Source organism: Trichomycterus rosablanca, chromosome 9 (assembly GCF_030014385.1).
Source record: "Trichomycterus rosablanca isolate fTriRos1 chromosome 9, fTriRos1.hap1, whole genome shotgun sequence".
Classification (NCBI taxonomy): Eukaryota; Metazoa; Chordata; class Actinopteri; order Siluriformes; family Trichomycteridae; genus Trichomycterus; species Trichomycterus rosablanca.
In genome coordinates, this window is record NC_085996.1 from 31,640,337 (window position 1) to 31,660,789 (window position 20,453).

A 20,453-nucleotide genomic window follows, 5' to 3' on the forward strand; every position below is an offset into this window, starting at 1 on the left:
TAAATATTATTGAGCCACTTTGGGGTGTTTTGGAGAAGCGAGTCAGGAAACGTTTTACTCCACCAGCATCACGTAGTGACCTGGCCACTATCCTGCAAGAAGTATGGCTTAAAATCCCTCTGACCACTGTGCAGGACTTGTATATGTCATTTCCAAGACGAACTGACGCTGTATTGGCCGCAAAAGGAGGCCCTACACCATACTAATAAATTATTGTGGTCTAAAACCAGGTGTTTCAGTTATTTTGTTCAACCCCTGTATATTGCCATAAAATGACACATTCATGTTAAATACAAATAAATAAATAAAATCTGTACTAATTTAACAAGATAGCTAGTTACATTTACATTTATGGCATTTAGCAGACGCGTTTAACGTGATTAAAATCTTTCAGAATCGCATGAGGTAGGGGACGAGGATGATGAAGGGGAGGACGAAGATGACGAAGGAGATGAAGCCGAGGAAGCGGGAGAGGAGAATGACAGACCTTACAACCTCAGGCAGCGCAAAACTGTGCAGCGTTACGAAGCACCACCCATAGGTACTTGTTTTCCGCTTCGTTGTTTTTAAGGGTCCATTCTTTAAAAAAAAAAGTCTTGAACCATATCTCAATACATTTCTTTGTGTTCCAAACTGATGTTTTACTTGTTTGCAGAGCCAGTGAACAGAAAACAAAGCAAGAACACATTGTTTGACACGCACAGGTCCCCTGCAAGAAGAAGCCATATAAGGTATGTGACCTCCTGAGTCATCAAAGCTTTATTAATGCTTTATCTCGCTACTTAAACTTATGGTGGATCCTGTCAGTTATTTCCATGGTGGCGGCACAGTGGTAGCACTTTCGCCTCACAGCAAGAAGGTCCTGGGTTCTATTCCCAGGTGGAGCGTGAGTGGAGTTTGCATGTTCTCCCTGTATCTGTGTGGGTTTCCTCTGGGAGCTCTGGTTTCCTCCCACATTCCGAAGACGTGCAAGTGAGGTGAATTGGAGATACAAAATTGTCCATGACTGTGTTTGACATTAAAACTTGAATTGATTAATCTTGTGTAACTAGTAACTACCTGTCCTGTCATGAATGTAACCAAAGTGTGTAAAACATGACGTTAAAATCCTAATTGGCTGAGTGGAAAATTATCTGTAATATCTAATCTTAAATGTATGTTGCTGCCATTAAATGACACCTAAGTGTTAAACATGGCGTTAAAACTTAAATAAATAAATAAGTAAATGTATGTTGCTGCAGGGACATTTGATTAAATGTTCCATATTTTGTTCTGTTTTACTGCCAGAATAAAGAAGCATGCCCTCCACAGTAGCGATACAACGTCCTCATCAGACGAGGAACGTTTTGAACGGAGGAAAAGCAAAAGCATGACACGTGCTCGGAACAGGTGACCTTAAATGTCTTATCTATTAGACTCTGCTTTGTCTGACTCAAGGATTTATTGTTTAATGTTTTGTCATACTTGCTGATACAAAATCCGTTAAACTTTCTGTACTCAATTTTCAAAGCATTCATAATAATAGTTATTAGTTTTAATTTGTTGGCAAATTGAAACTTACTGATATCTCTGATGTGTTTTTGTGTGGCAGATGTCTGCCTATGAACTTGCGAGCAGAGGATCTGGCCAGTGGTGTGCTTCGTGATCGAGTAAAAGTTGGTGCTAGTCTAGCTGACGTGGACCCTATGAATCTGGACACCTCTGTGAGTCTTGTAGAGAAATTTGGAAATAGAATTCATAATACACTATGAGATGTGTGCCCAATGAATGATATAATTGTCATTAATAGACATATTGGAAAGACTGATTTTTTTTGGTGTGTTTGTTGCTTTGGTTCTCTTTATGCAGGTGAAATTTGACCGGGTTGGAGGCCTTACAGAGCATATTAAGTCTCTCAAAGAGATGGTCGTCTTTCCTCTGCTCTACCCTGAAGTGTTTGAAAAGTTTAAGATTCAGCCTCCAAGGTGAGTGTGTTTTAATGTACTGTATAAGTATTCCTGACAATATACTATACATACAGCATCTTTAATTATTAGTTTGGTTTTATGGTGCAATTTATTTTGCCATGGCATCTTGATACCCCTTTAGTGATTGCAGGTGAATTATCAGTGCTCATACATTTGGTTTTTTTCTTAGCAGTTCTGCTAGCCTGGTCATGCATTCTCCAAACACAGTAGACCATCTTTAGTGAATTAAGAGGGCTGTGATTCAGAACAGCTTTGGAAAAAGCTATAACATCAGTTGAGCCTTTTTTGACTAACATCAGTGCCCAGCCATACAAATGCTTTTTGTCTAAATGGGCACAAATTCCCACAGATGTACTTCAAAGTCTTGTGAGAAGCCTTATCAGAAGAGTGGCTGTTGTGACAGCTAATAGGATCGTATAGAAATCATTGTATTTTAATACCATTTGGTTTTTTAAATGGTCAAGTGTCCAAATACTTTCGGTGATATAGTGTATGTCACAAGTGTACGTAAACTTTTGACTTTAGATTTTTTTTCCAAGTATTATGACATAATGTTTGAAATGTGGTCTTGTATTTTTTAATTATATTATATTGGCTGTAAATTTAGTGAAAACACCAGTTTTGAAATGTAGTAGTCATGCTGTTTGCCTTTAACAAACATTCTGTTCTCTGTACCTGTAGGGGTTGCCTGTTCTACGGGCCCCCTGGAACAGGGAAGACTCTGATGGCGAGAGCGCTGGCTAATGAGTGCAGTCAGGGGGACAAAAAGGTGTCCTTCTTCATGCGCAAGGGAGCCGACTGCCTTAGCAAATGGGTTGGAGAGTCCGAGCGACAGCTTCGCCTTCTCTTCGACCAGGTACATTTGCTTAGTGTTACTGGTGTACATGGAACAGATTCTTTCAATTCTTTATTAGTGCATGTATGCTTATACATAATGCTTACTTACATTGCTCAACATAAACATTTTATATATTTATTTACTTTTCTCCACAATTGTCTTTAGGCATACCTCATGAGACCCTCTATCATCTTTTTTGATGAGATTGATGGCCTTGCACCTGTTCGTTCTAGCCGACAGGATCAGATTCACAGGTAATTTGGTTGATCAAAATCACGTTAGAGTTTTACATGTTTTTTTTACATGTTTTTTTACATGTTTTTTTGATCCTCCTACTCAGTGAAATTTAATGTGACTATAATTGTAACATTCTTTTTAGCTCTATAGTTTCTACGTTGCTGGCTTTAATGGATGGTTTGGACAGTCGAGGGGAGATAGTGGTCATTGGTGCTACAAACAGACTTGACTCTATCGACCCTGCACTCAGGAGGCCTGGCCGTTTTGACCGGGAGTTTTTGTTCAGCCTGCCAGATAAAAAGGTGATTATTTTGTTCACTCTGTGTGCAAGACACTGCATGAGTCTAACGCCTGTTGTATAATCAAATCACTGCGTACTACAAATATTATCAGGGAACATCCAAACACAAACAAGGCAAGATTTACTGGACTAGTGATTTAGAAGGTGGGTGGTTTAAGCCTTATCACTGCTAAATTGCCACAATCAGGCCCATGTGGAATGTAATCCTGCTATAAATTTTTCCCTTCTGCCCTTTAATACAGATGCTGTAATATAGAAGTTCACATTAAGCATCTATAATAGGGTCCTCTGCACTGATCTGACCACATTTTTCAGTAACAAGTAATCTAACGAGTTGACAGTTGAGTGACAAATGACTTGCTACTTACTGTTGATGAGGGATATTGTGCCATCCTCATTTTATTGGACCTTAGTTCTGCTTTTGATACTGTTGACCATGACATACTTGTTGGTCGCCTGGAAAAGTGGGTGGGGTTACAGGGAGAGGCCCTGAATTGGTTCATATCTTATTTTAAGAATAGAACCTTTTCAGTGAATATTAGCAGCTATTTCTCTTCTTCTGCTGATGTCTCTTGTGGTGTTCCACAAGGGTCCATACTAGGGCCCCTCCTTTTTTCTCTCTATATGCTGCCATTGGGTCAAATAATTAGGAAGCACAATGTCAGCTTTCACCTGTATGCTGATGACATACAGCTTTATCTTCCCATTAGACCGAATGACAATGGCTCGTTAACATCTCTTAGCAGTTGTCTTGAGGACATAAAGAGGTGGATGGCTGACAATTTTCTTCAGCTGAATGAAAGCAAGTCAGAGGTTATCGTTTTTGGGGGTCCTCATCACATCAATAGTGTCTCCAATAACCTTGGTCACTTGTCTACATGTGTCAAAACATCTGTGAGAAATCTTGGTGTTATCTTTGACTCTGACCTCCGATTTGATAAACAAATCAACTCTGTGGTAAGGAATAGCTTCTTCCAGCTCAGAAATATTGCGAAGATTAAGCCTTTTCTCTGCTATTCTGACCTGGAAAAAGTTATTCATGCATTCATTTCTGCAAGAATTGACTACTGTAATTCTCTGTATATTGGGATTAGTCAGTCTCTGTTGCGGCGCTTGCAGGTAGTCCAGAATGCAGCAGCAAGGTTACTGACTAATACCAAGAAAAGAAACCATATTACACCAGTCCTTGCCTCACTACATTGGCTGCCTGTTCAGCACAGGATTCATTTTAAAGTGCTTTTATTTGTTTTTAAAGCGCTTAATGGTCAAGCCCCGGCTTATCTCAGTGGTATGCTTTCTCCCGCAACCGCACAGCGATCTTTAAGATCAGCCACTCAGAATTTGTTGACTGTTCCTAGGGCTCGTTTGAAGCTAAAAGGTGATCGTGCATTTGCAGTTTATGCTCCGAGGCTATGGAACACTCTACCTCCTAATATTCGACAAGCACCTTCGGCCGCAGTTTTTAAATCACTCCTAAAAACATACCTTTATAAGCTGGCATTTGAACAGTGAGGAGCTGTGTTAATTTTAATTGTTTAGTCTATTTGTATTTGTTTTATTTTGTCTCTTACTCTGTATTTTTATTTGGTTCTTACTTTTTTTTTTTTTTTTTTTTTTTTTTTTTTTAATATATAATGTTGTGTTATGTATGCTTATTCGATGTACAGCACTTTGGTCAACGTAAGTTGTTTTAAGAGTGCTTTATAAATAAAATTTACTTACTTACTTACTATTTCCAATCCAGTAATCAGATTAAAGTTACTTATCCAAGTTACTGTGCGTTACTATTTTTGCAACTCGGGGAGTGACGTCTGGCCTATGCGACAATTAAGTCACGAGCTGCGGTCGAAATCGCATACTTACAGAGTACGTACTAGATTGGAGGAAGTATGCACTACTCGGCCGGTAAAGAAGTACATACTTTCAGTACAGAAGTGTGCAGTATGCAAACAACACCACTACGTACTACACGTGGGTACGTGATGACGTAATATCACCATAGTTACAGACTCATTACAAACCCCGCTCACCAAAATTTTTGATATTTCTTGTCTTTTTGTTATCTATTTGTCTTAAAAATTGTTATTTTATTTATCTTACTTACACTTGTGAACAGAGGACTCCGTTTTCCACCATCTTTCTTGTTTCTTATTCCACTTCAATCGCCTACGCAGCTCCAGTTGCATTACGGCAGCTGCTGAATGTAACTAATAAAGTAACTTGTAATCTAACTTAGTTACTTTTAAAATCAAGTAATCAATTAAGTAACTAAGTTACTTTTTAAAGGTAACTATGCCATCACTGGTCCTCTGCCTTTTAAATTGTTTTTTTTTTTAGCCATGCTCGTTATACTTTGATTTCAGAGCTGCTGACCAGATTATTAACATTTATTTTCAATATGTTTTATTGTTTTATCATTTAATCGTATTCAGTATAAAAGTTGTCCTGAATAAAATGTATTCATATTGTAACCCCAAGTTTGTTTTCTTACCTACAGACTCGAAAGCACATTTTAGAAATCCACACCAGAGACTGGAACCCAAAGCTTTCTGAGCCCTTTGTGGAGGAGTTGGCAGAAAAATGTGTTGGTAAGAGAGACATTTAGTGGACTTGGAAATGAAGATTGTGGCTCCAGGCTGCAGTGTTTATCTGCAGTGTGGTATGCTAGGTCCTGTGTTTGTTTTTCTGCTGTTTGTGGTAGACAGCTATTTAAAAATGTTATTAATTAAACTTTCGTGGCTGTTCACGTTGAGGTTGATAAGTTCTAGGTCCTTGGTAGTGATAATTTGTTTTGAGTTGATATGTGATGGATCACTTTTTGTACCGCTTTCAGGATACTGTGGTGCTGATGTCAAAGCACTTTGCACGGAGGCTGCACTGGCTGCGTTGCGGCGGCGCTATCCTCAGATATACGGCAGCAGTCAGCGCTACAAACTGGATGTGGGCTCCATCGAGCTGGGACCGCAAGACTTCGGCCGCGCTCTGCGCACCATCGTTCCCGCGGCTCAGAGAGCTCTGGCTCCTCCAGGCAGGGCTCTGTCAAGCACACTGCGACCTCTGCTGGAGAAATCAATGGCTCACACGTTAACCTGTCTGCTCCGAGTCTTCCCCCATGCAGAGCTCCCACACAGGGAACACCTTCACGGTAAAGAAACTGCAGCACACACACAGACTTTCCTCAATTGTCGTTTCACTCTTTTGGTTGGGGCTTTATTTTTATAGTAAGGCAAGCACATAGAATGTAGAAGTCACATTGTCAGGCTTCAAGGATGTTTTTTATTTTTTAGTTTCTTAGGATTTGATCACAATGGGCACTCTTAAAAATCATGACAGAATTGTTTTTTGTTGGTGATTAAGAGGAAAAGGATTGAAATGCCACCCTGTAAGCACTACCCACAGTGGTGGGAAGTGAAAGGCAAAAGTCTGAGACATTTGAATGAAATTTCACATCATTTTTATTTTCATCTACCACTTTACCCTGGTCAGGATCATGGCAGGCCTGAAACACTAGGCACAAGGTAGGGTATCCTGGAAGGGGTGCCAATCTATTGCAGGACTTAGGCCACCCAAGGAGGATGGGGTCCCTGCTGAGTCTGGTTCCTCTCAAGGTTTCTTCCTGTTATTTTAAGGGAGTTTTTCCTTGCCACTTATTGCCCTCTGCTTGCTCAATAGGGGTTTTTGGTCTGTTGGTCCTGGATTTGAGACAATGTCCATTGTAAAAAGCGCTATACAAATAAATTTGACTTGACTTGGCCAAACCCCCTCCTCCTTCCTTTAAAGACTGTCCCATGTATCTACAGGAGCAGCAAGGACTTGCTTTTCCCCAAACCATGAGAGAAATCTGGAACAGTACTATGATCCTACCATGAGTGAAACCAGTGTGTTGACATGGCATTAAACCAATAAATAAACAAAACAAATCCCTCCATATATACGCAGTCATGTTTATTTAGAAGCTTGGCCAGCTGATCCAGGTTTGAATAGGGATACTGTAATAAACTGTTGTGCCCTGTTTGAAGCAGTGCAGCATATTTGTTTAACATGTTTTTTCTCTAATGTTTTTAACAGACTCTGACAATCATCTGCTTGAGGAAGACTCGTATAGCGAGGGTGAAGATGGTGTCGGTGCTCAGTCCATCTACCACGTTCAGCCAGGATCCCCCAAAATATCTCACTCCTCTACAGTACACAAGCCCTTTCTTAATTTTACCACGTAAGTCACACTATTCTTGGTTACCTAAATTTGAATACATGTTCTCTATATGGCCAAAAGTATGTGAATGTCCCTTCTAATTATATACCTAAGGTGTTTTGCTAGGAGGTGTATAGAATTAATTCTGTAATATAAATTAAAGGTTTCAAACTGTCTTAAAATTATGTTCACCGTAAGTAGCAATTTTAGAATAGAAAAAGTTGAGCACAGATTTTGTCAAAAGTGAAATTTTACTGCCCTCTGTCGTTTTTTTTCTATTTACTGCACCGTAAAATTGCTGTATTTTCTTGTTCTGTGAAAGAAATCTAGACTTAACAGCTCTCCTAAGCTGTGTTTGCCAACACATTACAGTGAATCTGCATACACTCGCACAGACACATAATTCTACAAACTTGAGTAAATGTAAAAAAATAGCAGTCCTTTTAAAAAAGCAATTTATTTTTATTGAGTGCATGATGTACACTTATTTTACCTGAATTCTAATTAGTATTGACTTTATGAATATGGATCGTGGAGAGCCTAATGGCAGAGTGTAGCCCAGGGGCAGTATAATGCCCAGGTCTGCTTTATTCCATTGTTTTGCTAGTTAACTGTATTGTAATGACTTTGCAACAGCTGTTTAGTCTTCTTGTCCTGTATACTACAGCTGCAAGAAGTTAGAGATGCATTTGTAACCGGTTGTTATTTTAACCGGTAGTTAAAGTATTGCTCAAAAGAATGATTTTATAATTTTTTGTGCTCCTTGCAGTTCTGCCTATCAGCAGCCAACCTCATACAGGCCACGGCTGTTACTAACAGGGCCTCAGGGTTCAGGTCAGAGCACACACCTGGCTCCTGCTCTGCTGCATCACCTCAACAAGTTCACAGTGCACCGCCTCGACCTGCCCACTCTCTACTCTGTCAGTGCCAAGACCCCAGAGGAGTCCTGCGCTCAGGTCAGCATGACAAATTTTGCTAACCATGTCCTTCTGATATCACATTGCTTTCACTCAGTTTGCTTCATTTTAGTGGGGATCATGGCTATCTCACCCCCACCTTTCCTCCCTGTTTAGTAATTTCCAGTTCTTTGTTTCAATTCTTCTTGCACCACCCACGTGTTGACTAAGGGAAGCCACAGAACAGCACACGCTGTTCCTGACGTGTGCAGTCGCAGGCTGTTTCTTTTTTTTTTTACACCAGCCAGTGTAGAATTCTCACAGAGAACTTATTGCATAGGAAGAGTCAAGTCATGTGCCATGTAGATCTCTCACATCGTGTCAGGGCCTCCACCAGACACAGATGCTGTATTTGCAGCAGCAATTAAGTGAACCCCAGATTATCTTTCCCTCCATCAGACATAACCAGTTTTGTATTTTATACACCTGATTAGGTCGTTAGCACCCCAGAGATTCAGACTCAAGAGCTCAAGCATGTTTGTATCATTTGCCAGTTGAAGGGGTGGCACGGTGGAGATTCAAAATAGTCCATGATTGTGTTTGACATAAAATACTGGAATTGATAAATCTTGTGTAACCCGTATCACTTGTCCTGTCATGAATAAAATCCCAGTAAATAAATAAATACATTTTATTTTGTAAATACAGTGGTAGCCTAGCGGGTAGGGTTGCACTATGAACTGAAAGGTTGAGAGTTTGAATCCCAGCTCTGCCATGCAGCCACTGTTGGGCCCTTGAGCAAGGCCCTTAACCCTCTCTGCTCCAGGGGCGCTGTACGATGGCTAACTCTGTGCTCTGACCCCAACTTCTACTGTACATTTGTATATGTACAGTATATATGACAAATAAAGGCGTTCAAAAAAAGATGTCAGATGTACAGACGATGAACGACCTGCTGGTAATTTCCTGGACAACAGGACTCTTTCAGATGTCTTGTGGAGTTCTTGACTGGTCAGGGCTTCTTTGACGGTGGATATTAAAGCTTTAATACTGGAAGAAAACTGCAACTAGAATTTAGTTAGGCTTTCATGTTATAGTTTGCAGACAATAAATGTGTGTGTGTTCGCGTGCTTCAGGTGTTCCGGGAAGCGCAGCGGCGCGTGCCCAGTGTAATATACATGCCACACATCGGTGACTGGTGGGAAGCCATCGGAGAAACGCTGAAGAGTACCTTCTTTACACTGCTACAGGATGTTCCATCTTTCACCCCACTTCTTATCCTTGCCACAGCCGAAAGCACCTACCAGCTGCTTCCTGATGAGGTAAGCAGATCAGATTTTATCCTAAGAACCAAGAGTTTCTGTGTGATCGCTGTTCTCAGTGTCGCCGCGTTGCTAGAAGTTGCCAGGAGTTTGTTGTGCTTCCTAAAAATGAATGTTTTTATGATACAGGTGGAATTTAGTGTGTGACTAATCATGTGTTATAGTAATCAGTAATCAATGCAGCACCTTTTATTAAATAGAAAGCACGTTTAGTGTGCACCCCACTATTTTTCTAATTGTCCATCTTTCAAGTGTATTAATGTAAATATTAACGAAGAGATGTTCTCATTTAAAGATGAACAGGATCTGTTATTTCTTTTAATGTAGCTAATATTTTAATGTGTGTAAGAGGAGCTCCAAAATAATCAAATAGCCTCAGCTAATGATATCATGCCATGCTAATACCTCAATTATTATTTAAATATATTCCATTAATCAGTTTCAGCTACCTTTGTAAAAAATCTCCTGCAATCCATTTGCATCTTACTCACAACCCCAATCTTAAAACTGCTGTATTAGCATATCAGTAGGGGTTCTATTTATCTAGGATTTATTAATCATTTTAGTTGACTTGACAATCAAACCATTTTCATTAGTCGTTGTTGATGCTATATAGTTATTGTACTTTATTGTGTAATTCTATACAACAATAAAGCAACTCGCAAAAAGTGACTGAATTGTTGATATTATGCAGAAGTTTTTTTTTGTAAGATAATTTTTACACCTGCTTGGCCTATTTTACATTGTTTTCTATAGCTACAATATAAAAAAACACTTAAAAATAAGGTTATCATGACATTCATCTTACCCTCCTGCGTATTTTACTGATGGTAGTGTGTTCAACTCTGATTGTGGCTCATAAAGGGATTCATTGTCATGTAGATCACGTAATTGTTTAACTTTGAGAGAATTTACTTTCACCGTGAAATGTTGCTCTCACTGTTGTTTTGGTTTTCCTTGAATGATTTTGATTGAGTGCCTTATTCCATGCTGTGAGCTAGTGCTGAGTCAGTTTATCATCATCACTCTACATGACTGACTGTCTCCTGCCAGAGCGTTTTAAAAACAAAGTGCCAAATTGAAGCGAGAAACCGCTGCAAAGAGACGCAGGCTAATGCAGCCAAACTTCACCTTCTTCACTGCTGAAAGTCAAGAAGTGAGATAAATGAGTTTAGGCCCATTTTTTATTCCTACAGCTTTGCAGTTCACAAAGGTAATACATCAGCTTTTAGATTTATCATCAAAGCTCCTGATGTGTTAGTTTAAATAAAGTGTTTATTTAGCCTGATATCTGATTGGAGAAAATCAGGTGTGGATGTTCTGTCTGTGTTGACGAGGCTATAGAAAATCTACTTAGAAATCAACTTACAACCCCCATTTCTGAAATTGTTGGGACATTGTGTAAAATGCAGGGTAACGACTTTTTCATTCTATCATATCTCTTAAATCTTCATTTAAGTGAGAAGGTGAAATCTCAAAGTAGGAAATGGGGAAAAATGTTATCTTCAGTTCCCAAATAATTTAAAAGATCCACTAACAGGAAAACTGATGAAACACGGTTAAACACACGTCCTAAAGCAGGCATCTAGTTCTAAATGTTTTTCTATTTGCAAAATACGAAGAAAATTTGGCAAACACCTGTAACAATAAAACATATTCTGATGGAATGGCCCAAGTACACCAAGGAAAGAAAACAAGTGCACATGCCTGAAACCGTAAAAGAAATTCTTACACAAGACAACACAAGAACAGTCCTAACCTACCACACAGACATAACAATAAAGATGAAAATATAAAATGGACCAAAATATAAAGACAGATACATAATACCTATTGTTGCCATTAAATGACACAAATGTGTTAAACATGGCATTAAAATCCAAACAAACAAACAAAATACAAATAAATTGATCAGTTGAACCATTGGAAATATTTTCTTTATAATTTTATCATTTTTATTATTTTTTATTATTAAAAATTCTGGGAATGAGAGACTCTTTACAGCTATTGCCTTTCTCCATGTACCAGAGTTTGTACCAGAGTGTGTACACCAGAGGGTGATCTTGTCATCTAAAGACAGGTATTTACTATGCGACGCAGACCCCGACAAACTGTGTGCTTTGTTATTTATTAGGTTCTTTGTTTGTGTGTACTGTCTTCTGAAGGTGTGCTTTCTCTGTTTTTTCTGAAAGCCTGTATTTAGGAAGATTTATACTTTTTTACTAAAGACACTCTTTGGAGGACCTGGTGATCAAATCATACTAGGAGTGTTGCTGTTGGTGATATGATATCAATATTATTCCTCTGTATGTGGAAAGGCACTTGTGAAAGAAATTAATTTATAAATTGTGGGGGTTAAAAGTAAGATTATGAGCGCTGCGTGGGAAAAGATGAATGACTCATAATTCTGTTGTCATTCAAGGTTCAGTTTAATTGAATATTCTGAATATGCTTGAGTGCTCCGCAATAACGACCAACAAAACATTTCAAAGTAAACAAATATAAATCCGGGCAGTTATGAAGTGGCTTTAATAAGGGAGTAATGTAGGTTTATATATAAAAAAATCTTTATTAATGTTTGAGTGCCATTGTAACCCTGAATGTTAAGCAGAAACAAACTTATTCATTGTTTATATTTACGTTGACGGCACTTAGCTGATGCTTTTATTCAAAGCTTCTTACAATTGTGACAGTATACAATGCAAGCAATTGAAAATTAAGGGCCTTTCTCATGGGCCTTTCTTTTTATCTCATACTGTAGTAACCTTGCAATGGTGCGGCTTGAACAAGGAACCTTGGCATTAGCTAAGCCACTACTGTCCTCAAACTATTATGTCTCTGTATGTCTGTGTGTTTTTCTCCCAGTTTAGTAGTTTAGTATGGTGAGTTTGTCTTCCGCCGCTGGGAATCTCAGATTTTTTGCAGTTGAGGAGGGTATATTGCTGCTCATGCCTCCTCTGACCCACGCAGCCCTTAACAGAACCCTTTTCCACCTATGCACTCTGCACTCTGCACAGGCGCCTCCATGCTCCAATCAGGGTCCTTACACAGTGTTTTAAAGACCCCGCCCACATATTATGGTCACCCCTCCCTGCCTACACTGCCAATTATGCCCGCTAGATGGCGCCCAGCCGACCAGTAACAATGCCGAGTTTCGAATCAAGGAGTTCATAATCTCAGCGCTGGTGTGCTAGCGGAATACCTTGCTGCGCCACCTGTGTTGCGTTTATTTTCTTTATATATTTCAGTGGTGTGCAAAACACTTTTTTACTCTCCCCTCTCCTTTCTTTGTTTTCCCTTGCTTTTGTATTAGTCTTCCTTTTCTCTGCTCATATCCATCATTTCTGTTCTTCATTTCACCAAGGACAACCGAGGCAATGCAATCAATTCACCGTTTTGAAAGAAACAAGACAGGAAAGAGAAATGCAATGTGAAAGCTCATGGAATAAAGAGCTTTCCCAATTATGCTGATGGGTGCTGCTGAACCACGACCATGAGTTCTCCTTCCAAAAAGCCTTTAAGATCCCCAGAAGCCCTTACTTCAAGCCCAGACGTCCTAGAGTGCAGTGCCCCCAGCATGATTTGATTGGCTGTTGACGAAGCCCTTGATCATAGTGTGCTAGAGGGAGCGATGCTCACCAGGAGGGCACAGTAGTGCTAGAGGCAGCCTGCTAATATTATTGAGACAGTCTGACTTCAGTTAGCATACTATGAAAAGAATTTTTTCACCAGGAAAATAATTATTTATTTATTTAGGATTGCAGATGAGGAAATGTTGAATATTAATTTGTAGTATCTAAAATACAGGATCCTGTGTTCATATTTTTTAAGCATGGCAGATAAACACACAATAAGTCGCACATTTTTTTTTTCTTTTGAAAAGTAAAAGGGCTATGTCAGTGTTAGCTGAGGTTATAATACAGTCGACCCTTGACTTACGAATTTAACTGGTTCCAAAGGGCTGTTCTTAAGTCAAAATGTTTGTTAGTTAAACATATTTTTCCCATAAGAAATAATGTAAATAGAATTAAAATGTGCCAGACCTCCCAAACCACCCCCTTACCTAACCATTCTAATGTCTTAAATGGTCTTTTTTGGTTATAAATACACGTATATTTTCCATTAAATCTTAAAGTATAGAATAGATAATACTGTAATAAATAATAATAAACAACAATTCACAGTAGTACTGTACATAAAAAAACACATTTCAGCACAGTATGTGTGTTTTACCATACACCATAATACATTTCCTTTTTTTATAAAATGTATCCATCAGAAACAACAATAACTCATATTTCTCTATTATTTCCTTCTTTATTTCAATAGTGTTGTATTTAGTAGTTGTAATTGCACGAAAGAAAGAATACTTTACGAGTTCCTTCTTCTCTCTCACTCACTGTCCACGCTGTCTGACACACAGTGACAGCTACTGGCAGGAGTAATTATACAACAACAAATGTAATAGATTTGTTCATTTTCTCACCACTACGCTTTCTCTGCAGCTTCTTTGGGGACATTTTAATATAGAATTTTACAAAATATAAAGAAAACACCGGAAAAACGCCATCCGCTGTTCGAATGTTCGCTTACTGTATATATAGATATAGATATATATATATAGAGAGAGAGAGAAGGTTGGAGTGAACTTGTTCGTGACGTCACGTGTTTCGCGAATTTCGGTTCGTAATCCGAAATTAGTTTGTACGTTAAGTTGAAACAGATCGCTCGTAACCCGAAATGTTCGGATGGTAAACCGTTCGTAACTCAAGGGTCCACTGTATAAGCCTCGGGTAGCTGTTCAATTCTTACAGGAAACTTTAAAAGTCTTTGACTTTAGCACACTCTGAAGAACAACAAGAATGTGTTATTTGTTTATTTTATTTTTTTAAAGCTTTATTTAACTGACACAAGTGCAAAGTTTTTTCCGGGAGACTAAATTGATTGTATTTTGTAAATTAAAACACATTTTAAATTTTATCCCTGCAACAAAGTTAGGACTGGCAAAATAAGAGTGAAAAGTATACTGTATAGAATATAAAAGTTACACTGTTTTGACACATTTCACAACAAGTAGGTAAACTGATAACAGGTGACTGAATTATGACTCAGATTTTCATTTGCATGGTTCAGTCTTTGCAAGCAAAGGTTTGTGCACACGTGTATATGTATATATGACAAATAAGACTTTCTATTGCTAATCTAATTTATTCTTGGTAGCCAATGTTGAATGTAATTAAGCTACTAGACCTCACAAGAGCTGTTTTCATGAGAAACTGTCCTGCTAGTGTGAAAGATTATTACTTGGGCTTCGAAGTGCTTTGTAAAACAGTTGTTGTTTAACACAGTCTGCCGCTGCATTAAGACTTGCAACCTGAAACCAGTTCAAAGCCAGTTCTTCACATAAATGCAGCTGAGTTCTCTGAGCCCAAACTCATCACAGCATGAGTGACATGCATGTGTGAAGGTAACGGTGAAAGCTAGGGAGGTGTTTATTGTGATTTTAGAGAGACATACACTGCCATCAAGCTGACGTATTTTTCTGTACATGCATATGTCAGCAGTACAAAGCCAGGTCTCATTCTGAACACGTTACTTTTGTAAAGCGTCACCATATACTATTAAATAATTGGATTATTCATTGACTTAACAGGTTTTCTGCTATTAAATGATTTAATTTTATGTAATTCCTAAATCTAAGTTTTTGACATTATTATTCTGTAATGTGTTTTCCGGACTTTATTAACAGCTGATATTTTTTAACTACGTATATGCACAAATGATTTACCTAATTCTGAATAACTGCTTTTAAAAGCTATCTGAGGGATTTTGTTCATTCAGAGGCCTGTTGAATGAGCTTTTAGATTTAAAAGGGTTTGAAATTGTTGGAAACGGTACAAACCGGCAGCACCACATGGATTGCAACAGATTACGTTGGGTCACTCGGTTTCTGGCATGTTAAGCATGACAGCTGTCCACTCTGTAGTGCCGCACGTCAGGGCTTTGGCCTCATTTTACCTTAGATTGGAGTAGTAGTAATAAAATATCCCCTTTCCCTGTGCTTTGCACATGGCCATGTGAGGCTTTCACGGTTCATGGTTTTGAAATGTGGTACATCAGAGGTGAATTTATCCTCAGGGATATTTCTTATATGGCCTTGCATCATTGCATTGCTGCATCATGGAAGCAGTTGTAGAACATTTTATGTGCTGTCTACTTTTACTGGTTTATTTATTTTTTGCTTTTTTTCCTGCATGAAAACATCTCTGCGTCATTAAAACTTAACTTAATCATGTTTTATCTTGTTTATTTTTAATAATAATCTTTGACTAAACTGTCATTCAAATCCCCATATACACCGATCACCAAAATGCTCAAGCGTAAGTATTTGAGCGTGTTTGACAAAGGCCAAATTGCGATGGCTAGTCGACTGGGTCAGAGCATCTCCAAAACTGTAGCTCCTGTGGGGTGTTCCCAGTCTGCAGTGGTCAGAATGTATCAAAAGTGGTCCAGGGAAGGAACAGTGGTAAACCGGTGACAGGGTCATGGGTGGCCAAGGCTCATTGATGCACGTGGGAAGCGAGGGCTGGCCCGTGTGGTCCGATCCAACAGACAAGCTACTGTAGCTCAAATTGCTAAAGAGGTTAATGCTGGTTCTGATAGAAAGGTGTCAGAATACACAGTGCATTGCAGTTGCAGGGCTATTTGGCAGCAAAAAGAGGACCAACACTATTAGGAAGGTGGTCATAAGGTTATGATTATGATCGGTGTAGATTACATACAATAGTAATAGGGCCTGTTCATAATTAGCATTTATTTTTAGAAATCTGTAGAATTCCTGATGGTGGCGCAGTGGGTAGTGCTGTCGCGTCACAGCAAAAAGAGCCTGGGTTTGATTCCCTGGCTAGGTAGCCAGCTAGGTAGCCAGGGTTCGTTCTGTGTGAAGTTTGCATGTTCTCGCTGGGTCTGTGTGGGTTTCCTCTGAGTGCTTTAGTTTTCAGTTTCCTCTCCATAGACATGCAGTCAGGCCAATTGGAGATACTAAAAAGTGTCTGCGTGTGTGTGTGTGTGTCTGCCCTGTGATGGACTGGTGACCTGTCTGGGGAGTTTCCTGCCTTTTGCTCAATGAATCAGACCCACAGTGACCCTGACCAGGAAAAAGTGCTAAAACATAGCGAATGAACAATTCATACTGTTTGTTAAATAAAACAAATTAAATTTCTACATTGTTTATTTATTCACCTATTTGTCTTTAGTAGTGTGTGTTGTGTAATGTCATCAGTATGATCCTAGTGCGTTTGCCCTAATAATTAAATTAATTTAAAATACAAATAAAAGGTATTTATTTTTTGTTGATATTAATGAAGATTTAGACTCTCTATAAAGTTTTTAATAGTTACCTACTTATACATTTGACTACTATTTGCATAACAAATGTGGTTAAAACACCAAAAACATACCTAATACATAAAATTATATTTACCAATTAACATATTGTCCACGAGCTTATAGTCGTATTAACTTTCCTAAATATCTGTATAAATGTTGTAAAAATATGTAAAAAATGTAGTTTATTGCTTATTTTGCCCTAGATTGGAGTAGTAGTAATAAAACATCCCTTTTCCCTGTGCTTTGCATTTATAAGAATCTGAATAAATGTTGTAAAGAAATGTAAGAAATGTAGTTTATTGCTTTTAGATGTAGAAGTAATGAAAGTCGTTTAAGTTTTAGTTTACACCACAAGCTTGTTTACGTAGCCGTCTGGTTTTAAGCTTTAACCTTCAGTATTCTGTTCCCTTGTGTTAAACTGCTTCATTTAACATGTTCTATTTCTTCACTACTTTTGTTTAAATGTTCCCCTTACAGAGTTACAGAACAGAACATTGTGCCTGTTTTGCCCTTTCTGCTACTGGTTCATTAAATCCTCTAGATGTGTAAATCCCTTCAGTGCTTGTGAAGGCAGCGTGTTTAGTGACGGGTTCTTCAGCCTTTTAGTATTTTTATTACAGTTGCAGCAGGGGGAACATTAAGTTGTTTTTCAAATGTAGGTTAGAAAAGCCGTATTGGTGCATTTTGTGTCATTTGTAAATTCATCTCATTGTTCACTGGATACAAAACATAGCTGCAGTGTTTGTGTTCCCTGTTTGCAATACAGGATCTACACTGATCAGCCATAACATTAAAACCACCTCCTTGTTTCTACACTCACGGTCCATTTTATCAACTGTACTTACCATATAAAAGCACTTTGTGGTTCTACAATTACTGACTGTAGTCCATCTGTTTCTCTGCATGCTTTGTTAGCCCCCTTTCACGCTGTTCTATAACGGTCAGGACTTTCCCAGGACCACTAGAGAGTAGGTATTATTTGGTTGGTGGATCATTCTCAGCACTGCAGTGACACTGACATGGTGGTGGTGTGTTAGTGCGTGTTGTGCTGGTATGAGTGGATAAGACACAGCAGCACAGATGGAGTTTTTAAACACCACACTGTCACTGCTGTACTGAGAATAGTCCACCAACCAAAAATATCCAGCCAACAGTGCCCTGTGGGGCAGCGTCCTGTGACCACTGATGAAGGTCTAGAAGATGACCAACTCAAACAGCAGCAATAGATGAGCGATCGGCTCTGACTTTACATCTACAAGGTGGACCAACTAGGTAGGAATGTCTTATAGAGTGGACACGGTATTTAAAAACTCCAGCAGCGCTGCTGTGTCTCATCCATTCATACCAGCACAACACACACTAACACACCACCACCATGTCCGTGTCACTGCAGTGCTGAGAGTCATCCACCACCTAAATAATACCTGCTCTGTGGTGGTGCTGTGGGGGTCCTGACCATTGAAGAACAGGGTGAAAGCAGGCTAAAAGGTATGCAGAGAAACAGATGGACTACAGTCAGTAATTGTAGAACTACAAAGTGCTTCTATATGGTAAGTGGAGCTAATAAAATGGACAGTGAGTGTAGAAACAAGGATGTTCAAATGTTATGGCTGATCAGTGTATATTCTATGTATATATGATGTATTTAATAGAGCTAAAAGTACATTGTAATTATTTTTTAGATTTTCACTATAAAATCATTAAAAAAAACTCAATGAGCAGAGAGCTGCAAAGGTGAACTTTTTATAAATGAATAATTGCAGTGATTGTGCTTCAAACAGCAAGAAATAAACAACTCAGTGTATTATAGAATATAGAACACTTATTCACAAATAAAGCAGTGTAGCATTCATCAGTGTGATTCCACTGCTGTCATTAAAACGTAGTGATTAAATCAAACACATTTTCTGACATTACAGTACATTTTCATGTTTTAAATCAGTGGTGAGCAATTAATTTTTCCAAGGTGCCACATGAGAAACCGGGACCGTTGTGGAAGGTTGGACCAAGAGTCTAAATATTAATTTGATTTCTTTACGAAAGCAGTAAATTTATGGTTATGAGAAGTTGTTACTGGTAAGACTTGATGGTAATTAGGCAAAGAAAATGTGAAGCAGGTCGAGTAAAAACTGCAACTATTTCATCAACATTTACAAAAACAATTGTGAACATAACGTGCATGTGTTTGCAGTAAAGACCAGCATTGAATGAACTGGGTAGAAGAAAGTGCCACTGTTAGTTTGTTTGTCTTCTAATGACCTCATTTGCTGTTTTTAGTTATTTTTTCTTGTTCAGTGAGAGAAATGTAGCCTTGTTAAAACTCACATCTTTCCTAAGCTGTGTTCACATTATATTGAAGGTGCACAAAAACACACAAACCTACAAACTTAAATAACAGCCCCTTCAAAATAAAAACAGTGCAGCTGTATTGTGTGCATGATGTACACTTATTTACGTTTGATTCCTAATTACCATCGACATCATGCTGGCCAGTCAGGGACAGCCAAAAAGCCAAATGTTGCCCGGGGGCCGTACAGTTCCAGATCTTTATTAGATTATTAAACTCACACAGCTTGATTTCTAAACACCCATAAATCTGTAACTATAGAGATTAGGGATGCATCAATACCATTTTTTCCCAACCGAGTACAAGTACATGTATTTTAGTACTCGCCGATACCGATACCTATTTAGAATGATGCAATCTGGAGCATTATGGAATAGTGGAGTTTTTAGTGTAAAATAGTGCAGTGGAACAGTTGCTTGGGTTGCCATCACTAATTGAAAAAAAAAAAAAAAAACACCGCACAGACATCATTAAGAAAGCTTCTGACAAGCTAACGTTAACGTTCATTAATAAACGCACGTAATTAACGTTGTGCACATCATACATGCGATGCGATTCTGCTGATTGAAATATTTACTTTAAAAAGATAATACAGTCCGATCCCATCTGAGCCGATTCTATCAGCACATACATTCGTGGTTCACCTCGGTAAATCGTAAACGACTCCGAGTCGGCTCCCGCTCTGTGGTAATAACCAGTATAATTAAGCCTGAGCTTTATAATGTAAGCGAGTCACACAAAATGTTCTGTAGTAGTTGGTGTTTATTTACAACCGCATCGTTCATTATAACAGTGAACACGGAGAGATGACTGAGAAATAGAAGCTTAAAATGAGTCGACTCCTGAATCACTTGTATCGACACTGTGAACAGAGTATTGAACACAAACACGTCCTATAACAGCGGTCGCTGCTTTTGTAACCGGTTATCTTCGCTGTTAGCTCTATTTTGAAGGTTTTTTTTTT

General features: G+C 38.6%; 1 protein-coding gene across 1 annotated transcript in view; it reads left to right on the plus strand.

Moving 5' to 3' along the window:
* Positions 1-20,453, plus strand: part of atad2b (ATPase family AAA domain containing 2B) — a 109,638-nt gene that overhangs the window by 14,413 nt on the left and 74,772 nt on the right. Inside the window, exons 7-19 of the mRNA XM_063002245.1 lie at positions 395-541; positions 656-731; positions 1,288-1,389; positions 1,592-1,703; positions 1,849-1,964; positions 2,649-2,823; positions 2,971-3,059; positions 3,185-3,344; positions 5,841-5,931; positions 6,177-6,488; positions 7,412-7,556; positions 8,305-8,491; positions 9,568-9,753. Coding sequence (XP_062858315.1) covers positions 395-541; positions 656-731; positions 1,288-1,389; positions 1,592-1,703; positions 1,849-1,964; positions 2,649-2,823; positions 2,971-3,059; positions 3,185-3,344; positions 5,841-5,931; positions 6,177-6,488; positions 7,412-7,556; positions 8,305-8,491; positions 9,568-9,753 — 1,898 coding nt within the window. The remainder of the gene's footprint in view (positions 1-394; positions 542-655; positions 732-1,287; positions 1,390-1,591; positions 1,704-1,848; positions 1,965-2,648; positions 2,824-2,970; positions 3,060-3,184; positions 3,345-5,840; positions 5,932-6,176; positions 6,489-7,411; positions 7,557-8,304; positions 8,492-9,567; positions 9,754-20,453) is intronic.